This window comes from Scyliorhinus torazame, chromosome 19 (assembly GCF_047496885.1).
Source record: "Scyliorhinus torazame isolate Kashiwa2021f chromosome 19, sScyTor2.1, whole genome shotgun sequence".
Classification (NCBI taxonomy): domain Eukaryota; kingdom Metazoa; phylum Chordata; class Chondrichthyes; order Carcharhiniformes; family Scyliorhinidae; genus Scyliorhinus; species Scyliorhinus torazame.
Genome location: NC_092725.1, coordinates 45,837,488 through 45,850,735, shown reverse-complemented (window position 1 = coordinate 45,850,735; position 13,248 = coordinate 45,837,488). Strand labels below are relative to the sequence as shown.

The 13,248-nt window shown below is 43.6% G+C and overlaps 1 protein-coding gene across 4 annotated transcripts in view; it reads right to left on the bottom strand.

Annotated features, from left to right (window-relative positions):
* LOC140396114 (wee1-like protein kinase 2) overlaps positions 1-13,248 on the bottom strand; it is a 68,738-nt gene that overhangs the window by 35,289 nt on the left and 20,201 nt on the right. For all 4 annotated transcript variants that reach the window (XM_072484238.1, XM_072484236.1, XM_072484237.1 and 1 more), the window contains exons 3-5: positions 11,303-11,372; positions 8,853-9,025; positions 7,084-7,205 (exon numbers count right to left, since the gene is read on the bottom strand). In XM_072484238.1, coding sequence (XP_072340339.1) covers positions 7,084-7,205; positions 8,853-9,025; positions 11,303-11,372 — 365 coding nt within the window. The remainder of the gene's footprint in view (positions 1-7,083; positions 7,206-8,852; positions 9,026-11,302; positions 11,373-13,248) is intronic.

Below are 13,248 nucleotides of genomic sequence, written 5' to 3'. Positions count from 1 at the left end.
GGAAGATAGATTATGAGAGTAAACTTGCTCAGAATATAAAAACAGATAGTAAAGGTTTCTACAAATAAATAAAACAAAAAAGAGTGGCTAAGGTAAATATTGGTCCTTTAGAGGATGAGAAGGGAGATTTAATAATGGGAGATGAGGAAATGGCTGAGGAACTGAACAGGTTTTTTGGGTCGGTCTTCACAGTGGAAGACACAAATAACATGCAAGTGACTGATAAAAATGAGGCTATGACAGGTGAGGACCTGGAGACGATAGTTATCACTAAGGAGGTAGTGATAGGCAAGCTAATGGGGCTAAAGGTAGACAAGTCTCTTGGCCCCAATGTAATGCATCCCAGGGTACTAAGAGATGGCTAGGGAAATTGCAAATGCATTAGTTATAATTTACCAAAATTCACTAGAGTCTGGGGTGGTCCTGGCAGATTGGAAATTAGCAAATGTGACACCACTGTTTAAAAAAGGAGGTAGGCAGAAAAGCGGGTAATTATAGGCCAGTTAGTTTAACTTTAGTAGTAGTAGGGAAGATGCTAGAATCTATTAAGGAAGGCATCTGGATGGAAATTGTCCCATTGGACAGATGCAGCAAGAGTTCATAAAGGGCAGGTCAAGTTTAACTAATTTAGTGGAATTTTGTGAGGACATTACCAGTTTGGTAGATAACGGGGAGCCAATGGTGGTATATCTGGATTTGCAGAAGGCTTGTGGCAAAGTGCCACACCAAAGGTTGCTGCATAAGATAAAGATGCATGCGTTAAGGGTAAAGTAGTAGCATGGATAGAGGATTTGTTAATTAATAGAAAGCAAAGAGTGGGGATGAATGGGTGTTTCTCTGGTTGGCAATCAGTAGCTAGTGGTGTCTCTCAGGGATCTGTGTTGGGCCCACAATTTATATAGATGATTTGGAGTTGGGGACCAAGTGCAATGTGTCCAAGTTTGCAGATGACATACCATGATGAGTGGCAAAGCAAAAAAGTGCAGAGGATACTGGAAGTCTGCAGAAGGATTTTGATAAGTGAATGGACTAGGGTCCGGCAGATTGAATACAATGTTGACAAATGTGAGGTTATCCATTTTGGTAGGAATAACAGCAAAAGGGATTATCGAAAGGATAAAATATTAAAACATGCTGCTATGCAGAGGAACCTGGGTGTCCAAGTGAATGAGTCGCAAAAAGTTGGTTTACAGGTGATTAAGGCGGCAAATGGAGTTTTGTCCTTCATTGCTAGAAGGATGGCGTTCAAGACTAGGGAGGTTATGCTGCAACTGTAGGTGGTGTTGAGGCCACACCTAGAGTACTGTGTTCAGTTTGTCTCCTTACCAGAGAAAGGACGTACTGGCACTGGAGGGTGTGCAGGAGATTCACTGGTTAATCCCAGTTCGAGGAGAGGTTGAGTAGACTGGAACTGTACTCGTTGGAATTTAGAAGGATGTGAGGCAGGGGGATCTTATGGAAACATAAAATTACAAAGGAAATAGGCTAGATGATGTGGAGAGGTTGTTCCACTGAAGGGTGAAAGCAGAACTAGGGGGCATAGCCTCAAAATAAGGGGAAGTAGATTTAGGACTGAGCTTAGGAGGAACTTCTTCACCCAAAGGGGTGAATCTATGGAATTCCCTGCCCAGTGAAGCAGTCGAGGCTTCTTCATTCAATGTTTTCAAGATAAAGATCGATAGTTTTTTGAAGAATAAAAGGGATCAAGGGTTATGGTGTTCGGGCAGAAAAGATGAGCGGAGTCCACAAAAGATCAGCCATGATCTCATTCAATGGCGGAGCAGGCTTGAAGGGCCAGATGGCCTGCTCCTAGTTCTTATGTCTTTATCTTCCAAATATCCCTCCACAGGCCAGGGAAAACTGAAGGTGCCCCATGTAAACCAAATGTCAGACAATGTCAATCGAGAGACATATCAATTACCCAAAGAGGACAGTCTCTCCTGATGAAAGTGGACTTCAACAAGAACATTGTTTAGCACCAAATTTCAAAGATTCTCACCCACTTAAAACTGGATAAATCATGGCTTCTGATCCCAAAGATAAGTTCATATATTCACAAGATATAGGAGCAGAATTAGGCCATTTGGCCCATCAAGATTGCTCTGCCATTCAATCACAACTGATACCTACAATGCTACAGACCAAGAGATGGATTGCAAAATCAGCCAGAGCACCTCCTCCCGAGAACACATGACCTAGGAGCAGGAGTCGGCAATTTAGCCTCCCCAGCTTAAACACTTTCAATGTGATCATTACTGATCCCATCCGGTCCTCAACTCCACTCTCCTGCCCATTCTCCATAACCCTGCAACCCATTACCGGCCCGTTCTCCATAACCCTACAACCCATTACCGGCCCGTTCTCCATAACCCAGCAACCCATTACCGGCCCGTTCTCCACAACCCAGCAACCCATTACCGGCCCGTTCTCCATAACCCAGCAACCCATTACCGGCCCATTCTCCATAACCCAGCAACCCATTACCGGCCCGTTCTCCATAACCCAGCAACCCATTACCGGCCCATTCTCCATAACCCAGCAACCCATTACCAATTAAAAATCTGTCTGACGCCTCCTTAAATTGACTCACTGTCCCACCACACGCTGGGATAGCGAATTCCACAGATTCACGACCCTTTGGGAAAAGTAGTTTCTCCTCAATTCTGTTTTAAATTTGCTATGTTTTAAATTTGCTAAGATTAATGACTTGTTTTAAATTGCCCCAAAAGCTGAAGTATCTGCTCCACGTCTACTTTATCCATACCTTTTAGCATCTTGTATACTTGAATTTGATCTCCCCTCATTTGAGAATACTGGCTTAAACTGTTCAATCTCTCCTCATACGACAAACATCTCATCTCTGGAATCAAACTAGTGAACCTCCTCACCGCCTCCAATGCCACTACATAGTCTCTCAAATAAACAAAACTGTGCACATGCTCCAGATGTGGTCTTGCCTTGTATAGTGGCAACAACACTTTACCTTTATATTCAATTCTTTGCTATAAATGCCAACATTCCATTTGCTTTCCTTATTACCAGCTGCACCTGCATACTCATTTTCTGTGACTCCCGCACGAGGACCCCCCCAGGTCCCTCTGCATCGGAGCACCTTGGTCTCTCCCCATTTTGCTAAATTGCCTTCCCATTTTTGACCAACATGCATGACCTCACACTCATCTGCATTAAACTGCATTAAACTCCATCTGCCACATTTTGGTCCACTCGCTGGCATCGTGACAAGCACTGCTGCCTCACAGCTCCAGGGATCCGGGTTCAATCCGGCCTCAGGTGACTGTGTGGATGCTGCACTTGTCACCCAGTGTCTGCATGGGTTTCCTCCGGGTGCTCGGGTTTTCTCAGTGCAAAGATGTGCAGGTTAGGTGGATTGGCCATTCTAAATTTCCCATTAGTGTCCAAAAGGTTTGGTTGGGTTCACAGGGATAGCGTGGCGGCGTGGACTTTAGTGTGCTCTTTCCAAGGACCTGTGCAGACTCAAGGGGCCAAATGGCCTCTTTTTGCACTGTAAATTCTATGATTCTATCTATATCCATTTGTAAGGTTATTTCCTCATTGCAACCTACTGTCCCACCTATTTTTGTGTCATCAGCAAATTTGGCAATAGAAACTTCTATGCCTGTATCCAAGCTGTTAATATACATTGTAAATAGCTGAGGCCTAAGGACCGAACCCTGTGGCACCCCATCCACAAGACCATCCATTTATCCCAACCGTCTCCCCTGTCAGTCAGCCAGTCTTCTATCCAAGGATGTTGCCTGGTATGGAGGGTATTAGCTATGAGAAGTTGAAAAAAGTTGGTTTGTTCTCACTGGAACGAAGGAGGTCAAGGGGCGACCTGATAGAGATCTACAAAGTTATGAGGGGCATAAACGAGTGGACAGTCAGACTTTTTTCCCAGGGTAGAGGGGTCAATTACTAGGGGTTTAAGGTGCAAGGGGCAAGGTTTCGAGGAGATGTACGAGGCAATTTTTTTTAATTTTTTTTATTAAATCAATTTTTTTTATACACAGAGGGTAGTGGGTGCCTGGAACTCGCTGCCGGAGGAGGTGGTGGAAGCAGGAACGAAAGTGACGTTTAAGGGTCTTCTTGACAAATACATGAATAGGATGGGAATAGAGGGATACAGACCACTGAAGTGTAGAAATTTTTAGTTTAGACGGGCACAATGTCAGCACAGGTTTGGAGGGCCGTACCTGTGCTGTACTTTTCTTTGTTCTTTATTCCCCCTAATCCCATGTGATTTCACCTTGTGAATTAATCTTCTGTGCAGGACCTCAAACACCTTCCAGAAGTCCAGATATATTACATCTACAGGATCCCCATTATGCACTTTGCTGATTACATCTTCAAAGAAGTCTAGCAAATTAGTCAAACATGAATTGCCCTTCATAAAACCATGCAGACATTGATGGATAGCACTTTGGCTTTCCAAATGTCTTGATATTACATCCTTGATTCAACAGATGTTAAACTAACTGGTCTGTAATTTCCCACATTCTGCCTCCCTCCCTTTTTGAATAAGGGCGTGACATTAGCATTTCTCTAATCCACTGGAACCTTTCCCATGCCAGGGAATGTTTAAATATTATAACCAATGGGTCCACGATCTCTGCTGACATTTTCTTCAACACACTAGGATACAAGCCCTGGGGATTTGTCTGCCCTCAATCCCCAAGAGTTTGTGGAGTACAGTTTCCATATTAATGTTGATTGTTGGTTCCACCCTTTCGATTACTTCTGAATTGCCTGTTCCTATAGGAATGGTACTAGTGACCCCCACCGTGAAAACGGAGGCAAAGTATTAATTTAGCAACTTTGCTTTTGGTGTGTGTGGTATTCTTTGTGTTGCTGAATTCAGGATGGTTGGCGTAGTGTTCACAAAGACGTCAAAATAGCTTTAGCTTTAACTTGAATAAAGCTATAAATTTATTAGCACTACTAAATTGGATTCAACAATTACTCCTATATAATAGTTGATAATTAACAAATAATTTACACTCATCTACTACCAATCTCTACAATTATAAACTATGATCTGCTCACTCAGTTTTTCCTTCAGTCTGCACTCTAGTCAGCTCCTTCACTTCTCCCCTCCCTCAATCGCCCCAAGGCTTAGCATCAATGTCTTATATACACCTGTAACTCTAGCTCCCTCTAGTGCTGATCTAGGCATTTCATTGACCCTTACAGTTATGATAATATCAGACTGTTCCCCACTATTAACTCACCAGTTTCATCTTCCAAGGAATCAACATTCACCTTAGCGATTCTCTTCACTTTTATGTATATGTAGAAGCTTTTGCTATCCTTTGATATTCTGCACTAGTTCTTTTTCATAATTTATCTTGGCGTGCATCACTTTGTTTGAAAGTTTCCCAATCTTCCAGCCTACCTCTGGCCTTTGCAATATGATGCATTTTAGTTTTTGTCTTTATAATGATCTTGACCTCCTTGTTTAGCCATGGATATTTTTTAACCCTCTTACCATCTTTCTTCCTCTCTGGAATATGTTTTAGTTGTGAGGAATTCAGTATCTCCTTAAAACAATACTATGGTCATTGCTCCAAAGTGGATCCTTAACTAGGAGGTCATTAATAAATCCCTCCTCAATACAGAATACCAAATAGAGAGTAGCCTCGTCCCTGGTTGGTTCCCCAACATACTGTTCCAGGAAACAATCTCGAATGCATTCAGTGAACTCTGCCGCCAGGCTATCCTTGCAAATTTGATTCCTCCAGTCTATGTTCACATTAAAATCACCGATTATTAATCGCTGTACCTTTCTGGCATGGCTCCAGTATTTCCTGGTTTATACTGTGCCCAGTGTCTGCATGGATTTCCTCCGGGTGCTCCGGTTTCCTCCCACAAGTCCCGAAAGACACGCTTGTTAGGTGAATTGGACATTCTGAATTCTCACTCAGTGGATCCAAACATGCGCCGGAATGTGGCGACAGTAACTTCATTGCAGTGTTAATGTAAACCTACTTGTGACACTAATAAAGACTATTAACTACTGTTTGGGGACCTATAGATTTCTCCTACCAAGTACTTTTTCCCTTTGTTATTTCTTATTTCTACCCAGACTGATTCCACATCTTGATCTCCAGTGCTCATGTAATTTCACATTACAGCACTGATCCCCTTCCTCACCAGCAGGGCTATGCTACCTTCTTTTCCTTTCACCCCATCTTTCTGAAATACTGCATGCCCTTCGTTATTCAATTCCCAGACCTCGTCTCCTTGTAACCACATTTCAGTAATCCCTACCCTTTGGTTTCTATTTGTACCAGTAGCTCATTAACTTTGTCACAAATGCTTCTTGCATTTAGATACAAAGCTTTTAATTGATTTTAATGTCAGGATTTCCCTACTCTTCTATAATTCCTTGGTGCATAAAGACATTCAGCTGTTCTGTCCCTCACTATTTTCTGGTAACCATCTACCACATTGCTAACCTGCACTCTTACCTCCTCCTTTAAATTGGGTTTTCTAGTTTCCTCTACAACTGACCCCCCCCCCCCGCCCTTTGGTTTAAAGTCCTAGTTACGCGATTCACTAGGACTCTGGTCCCAACATGATTCAGATGAAGACCGTCACTTCGGAACAGTTTCCCCCTTCCCCAGTACTGATGCCAATGTCTCATGAATTTAAACCCATTTCTCCCACACCAATCTTTGAGCCACACATTTACTTCCTTAATCTCACTGACCCCGTGCCAATTAGCTCGCGGCTCAGGTAGTAATCCAGAGATTATTACCTTGACGGAATTTCAGAAAGCATTTCTTTTACACAAAAAGGGCAGTGGAAATCTATAACCCTCTCCCTCGAGAGAAAAACTGTTTGTGGGGTGCGAGGGGGCAAATTGAGAAAGTCAAAACGGAGACCAATTATTTCGCTAATATGGGGTTACAGAACCAAGAAATGTAAATGGGATTGAGATGCCAGTCAGCCAAGATCTAATTGTTTGAGAGGGGCTGAATGGCCTGGTTTCATGGCCCTCCCAACAATCTGTGAACCAATCGCTCCTGCCAGATATGACGGTCAGATGCCGGTGACCCTTACCATTACAATATTCATTCTGTATCAGCATGTGATCATCCTCTGCCCAAGCTGAATAGTACCGCACCACGTGGGGGTGATGTCCCAGCACCGCGTGTGCATACACCTCACGGAGTGCAGTCTGCCTGCAGATTAAACACAGCAGCTCAGTAGAAATACCTCCCAGAAATGGCAAACGCTACTCTTCACTCAGATTGGAAAGACCTGCTTCAATCTGCAGGTAGCTTCCACACGGACTTTATACAAAATCGGGACAAAGCAGCAGTGGCAGAGAGGAAAACTTGTAAAGGTTTACATTTGTTCAATCTAATTATTTGAGTACTTATTGTCATGAGAGAGTACCTTTAAGAAATGTGTGTTTATAAATGGGTATGTATATAAATATCTGTAGTGAGAGTACCTTTAAGAAATGTGTTTATCAGATGTCAGAGTGTGGGTGGAGCCAGAGTGTGGGTGGAGCTGTCTGTCAGCTTTTTACTTTCGTTTTAGGCTGTTTGCTGCAGAGTGTGTTTTAGTTTCGTTTTCAGAGCTGGATTGCTGCAGTCACAGGCAGAAGGTGTATGAGTCTCTCTCTGTAATCTAAAGACTGTAAATCGATCCTTTGGTAATTTAAAATCAGTAGTGACTATGAAAAATGAAAACGTGAAAATCGCTTATTGTCACAAGTAGTCTTCAATGAAGTTACTGTGAAAAGCTCTTAGTCGCCACATTCCGGCACCTTTTCGGGGAGGCTGGTACGGGAACTTTAACCGGATGTGCTTCTGTTTAAAGTTGTTTAAATTTTTTTTAAAAGTCTTATGGATGTTAAAAGGACAGCTTAAGGATTACTTTGTATTCTTTGGGGGTTATGTTTGAATAAATGGTTGCTAAGATGTTCACTGTATGTTTTAAAAAGGTTAACTTGAGTTCATAGAATAAACATTGCTTTAAACAATACTTTTCCATTTCTGCTGTACCACACCTGTAGAGTGGGCCGTGTGCTCCCCATATCACAATCTAGTAAAAATAGTGGGTCAGTTGAACTCCATGATACACTTTGGGGTTCTCTAAACCCTGGTCCATAACTTTATGAACCAATGTGTTTTCGTGGAAACAGCAGCCAATATAAGGTCCCACAAAAGAAGTGGGAATTAAAAAAGGAGCAGAAAATGCCTGATCACGGTTGCAGGATCAATATTGGCCAGAAGATCACCCCCCACATCCCCTCAAGAGATCCTCAGTTTAGCACTCATGCCATCCGTGGTTCCTCCAGTAATCCAGACCAACAGTGCTGGGCTGGTTGTTCAAGGGGCCTTTAAATTAAAGGGCAATTTAACCTGGCCACTCTACCTTGGGTTATGGCGAAGAGACCCACACAGACAGAGAGAAAGTGAAAACTACACGGACAGTAACTCAGGGTCTGGATCGAACCCGGTTCCTGGTGTAGTGAGGCAGCAGTGCTAACCACTGCACCACCGTGTTAAAGGGGATTTGAACCTCCAACATTGACAGGTGAACAAAGGCTGCTCTCCGTACACACTGGCCACGCCGCAGGCTCTCCGTACACACTGGCCGCGTCGCAGGCTCTCCGTACACACTGGCCACGTCGCAGGCTCTCCGTACACACTGGCCGCGTCGCAGGCTCTCCGTACACACTGGCCACGTCGCTTAGGTGAACTCCCTATTGTTGGATTTCCGGTAGTCCATTCAGGAAAATATTGGAAACAAAATTAATTATTTCCCACTGAATAAAAATAAATTGAAATGTGAATCCCGGAGCACTTAACACTCACTCGTCGACCGAGCCGGAGAGAGGTCTTTTCAGCAGTTTGATCGCGTACAGGCAGCCATCCAGTCGCTTCACACATTTAAACACAGCACCAAACTCCCCACAGCCAATCTTCTCCAATTCGTAAAACTCCATAGCGTAACGAGAGCCCATGCTGCTCTCACGAAGATTTAATTTCTGGATGGGGAAAAACAAGAGTGAAACTCTTTTTACAGAAACACTGGGGCCTTTTCGTTTATTGGGTTGCGCTCATAGCTGATCAGCATTTCTCTCATCCCTCGCTGCCCTTAGGATGGTGGCAAAATAGTCTTTGAACCACCACAGCCCATATTATGAAGGCAGGTGCAATGCTGTTAGGGAGAAACATCCACACTTTATCAGCCAGCGATGGAGAAGGAGAAGTTGGTACATGTCCCAGTCAGAATGGTGTGCAGGAAGTGACCCAACTAGTCAGAAAAACCCCAAAAGCACATTGGTGAACTACTCGAGAGAACACCCACCACCTTTTCACAGTCTGGTCTCTATGTGACTCCATTCCCACATCAATGCAACAACACTAACTGCCCTCAGAAACTATGGCCTGCAATTGTTTTTTGTCAAACTGCTAGAAATTAATAGGGAGCTTGTCCTTGGGAAAAGAGAAGCCCAAGTGATATCAATTAGTAGTCAGTCAAAACATTTTGTCTGATATTTAATAAGAAACAAGAATGCCAAATTTCAAAGGATCACAAAAATTTACACTACAGGACACCAGTGCGGACTGGTTGGCAAGTCAACTCCAATTGGCAGAGGCATTGTCACGGAGAAAGCAAGTCTGCTTGCCAATGGCTTAGCATTAGTTTCCCCTGTATCATAAATTGTCATGATCCTTTGAAATTCAACATTCTAGTGTTTGTCCTGATGAGCGCAAGATAAAAAGCTTCAACAACTTGTCTCTTTTCAGGAATATTGACATTTTGTACAACCAAGTCACTGTTGATTCAGTTTCACGATTATTCACACTCATGTCTTGGACAGGCAGCCCTCCCCTCCCCAAATTAACCTCCTCCAAGAATCATCATTCTCTCCTCTTTCCCCCTCCCAAAACAAATCCAGTTAACCATTTTATTACTTTTACTTTATGAAATTCTATTTTCCAATACCTGGGAGATCCCTACATACTCCAACCATTCCCAGAACAAGGGCCATCCTATGATGCAGTAGAAGGATGATCAAGGCAGTGCAGATGTTGTAGACACAAACTGAAATGGACCGATATGTGGCAGATGCACTCAGAACTGCCTCATGTTGTAAATAGTACTTTTGAGGTGGTTGTGGGGGGCGGGGGCACTCTTTGCATATTCACAAATCTATGGCAAAGAAAAAAATATTTATTTACTTTCTTTATAAATTTAGAGTACCCAATTTTTTTCCCAATTAAAGGGGCAATTTAGCACAGCCAATCCACCTACCCTGCATATCTTTGGGTTGTGGGGGCGAAACCCACTCAAACACGGGGAGAATGTGCAAACTCCACACGGACAGTGACCCAGAGCCGGGATCGAACCTGGGACCTCAGCGCCGTGAGGCAGCCACTGCACCACCGTGCTGCCGCCAAGAAAAAATTATGGGACACCTGGACTCCAGAAACTGGGATACCACAGCCTGAACCAAGTAAAAAAGATTTAGCACGAGTTTCCAATCTCTGGTTAAGCCTCAACTAGGGGTACTGCGGTATAATTCCACTTTAGGAAGGATGTCAGCTCCTTGAAGACGGTACAAAGGTAGCCTACCAGAAATGAGGGACTTCATATGGAGATTGGAGAAGGTGGGGTTCATGGCTTTAGAACAGAGGTGGTTACGGAGAGACTTAAAGATATTCAGAATGGAGGGGTTTTGAGCAAATAGGAGAAAATGCTTCCTCTGGACAGTGTGTTCACAGCCAAAATGCTGACATCACTGGTGATAAAAGCGGCATGTATTCCATCACACTTCTGACTTGCGCCTTGTAGATAATGGACAGTTAAGAGGAGTGTTACCCACAATTCCCAGTCTCTGACCTATTCGTACATGCACATTATAGTGTTTTTGTCTCTGTAAATAAAAGGTTTTTTTCTTTCATGGGCTTTTTCTTAAAACAATCAATGATAAGTTTCATGGCCACCATTGCGAAGACTCGCTTTGTATGCCAGACTCAACTTTGTATTCAAGTTCCCCCAGCTACCATGGTGGGATTTGAACCCAGTGTGCTGGGCCTCTGGATTACTAGTTCAAAAGAAAAGCTCTGAAAGATAGGACATGGTCTTAGTCTCTGTGTGCAGACCAGGAATCAAACCCAGACAGACTCAAATTTAGATTGTTCAGTACAACAAGCCTCAAACTGAGTTTCACAGGAACAAGTTGAGAATTAAGTAGTTCCATCATTCTATGAAGAATTGCTGAAGTAAAGGAGTATCACTTGCTCAATCTTCTCACCTTTGAATGCAACAATGATTCCTCAGTCACATCCCCATCTCTGGTTTTATCTCTGGTTTCAGGACCTTTCCTAAAAAGTCAAATGAAAACACACTTTAAATCCTTGGCCACAGACATTCTCAAAAGTGCTGTTATAGTCAAATCTCCACAAACTGCATATTATCCAGACAGTTGGACGTTAGACGGCAACAGCGGAGGTGACATTGTACTCCCTGGAATTGCGAAGGATAATTTGCAGGCCTAGGTAAACTAGAGAAACTATTTCCACCAGTAGGTCAATCTAGGGGAAATATCTGAAAAGTAAGGAAACGCTCCTACACACGGGACAGCGATAAGAGGTTTGGCACAAATACAAAATTAGCACGAATACTGGGAATTAGAACATATAGAACATAGAACAATACAGCGCAGTACAGGCCCTTCGGCCCACGATGTTGCACCGAAACAAAAGCCATCTAACCTACACTATGCCATTATCATCCTTATGTTTATCCAATAAACTTATAAATGCCCTCAATGTTGGCGAGTTCACTACTGTAGCAGGTAGGGCATTCCACGGCCTCACTACTCTTTGCGTAAAGAACCTACCTCTGACCTCTGTCCTATATCTATTACCCCTCAGTTTAAAGCTATGTCCCCTCGTGCCAGCCATTTCCATCCGCGGGAGAAGGCTCTCACTGTCCACCCTATCCAACCCCCTGATCATTTTGTATGCCTCTATTAAGTCTCCTCTTAACCTTCTTCTCTCCAACGAAAACAACCTCAAGTCCATCAGCCTTTCCTCATAAGATTTTCCCTCCATACCAGGCAACATCCTGGTAAATCTCCTCTGCACCCGCTCCAAAGCCTCCACGTCCTTCCTATAATGCGGTGACCAGAACTGTACGCAATACTCCAAATGCGGCCGAACCAGAGTTCTGTACAGCTGCAACATGACCTCCTGACTCCGGAACTCAATCCCTCTACCAATAAAGGCCAACACTCCATAGGCCTTCTTCACAACCCTATCAACCTGGGTGGCAACTTTCAGGGATCTATGTACATGGACACCTAGATCTCTCTGCTCATCCACACTTCCAAGAACTTTACCATGAGCCAAATATTCCGCATTCCTGTTATTCCTTCCAAAGTGAATCACCTCACACTTCTCTACATTAAACTCCATTTGCCACCTCTCAGCCCAGCTCTGCAACTTATCTATATCCCTCTGTAACCTGCTACATCCTTCCACACTATCGACAACACCACCGACTTTAGTATCGTCTGCAAATTTACTCGCCCACCCTTCTGCGCCTTCCTCTAGGTCATTGATAAAAATGACAAACAGCAACGGCCCCAGAACAGATCCTTGTGGTACTCCACTTGTGACTGTACTCCATTCTGAACATTTCCCATCAACCACCACCCTCGGTCTTCTTTCAGCTAGCCAATTTCTGATCCACATCTCTAAATCACCCTCAATCCCCAGCCTCCGTATTTTCTGCAATAGCCTACCGTGGGGAACCTTATCAAACGCTTTGCTGAAATCCATATACACCACATCAACTGCTCTACCCTCATCTACCTGTTCAGTCACCTTCTCAAAGAACTCAATAAGGTTTGTGAGGCATGACCTACCCTTCACAAAGTCATGCTGACTATCCCTGATCATATTATTCCTATCTAGATGATTATAAATCTTGTCTCTTATAATCCCCTCCAAGACTTTACCCACTACAGACGTGAGGCTCACCGGTCTATAGTTGCCGGGGTTGTCTCTGCTCCCCTTTTTGAACAAAGGGACCACATTTGCTGTCCTCCAGTCCTCTGGCACTATTCCTGTAGCCAATGATGACATAAAAATCAAAGCCAAAGGTCCAGCAATCTCTTCCCTGGCCTCCCAGAGAATCCTAGGATAAATCCCATCAGGTCCCGGGGACTTATCTATTTTCAGCCTGTCCAGAATT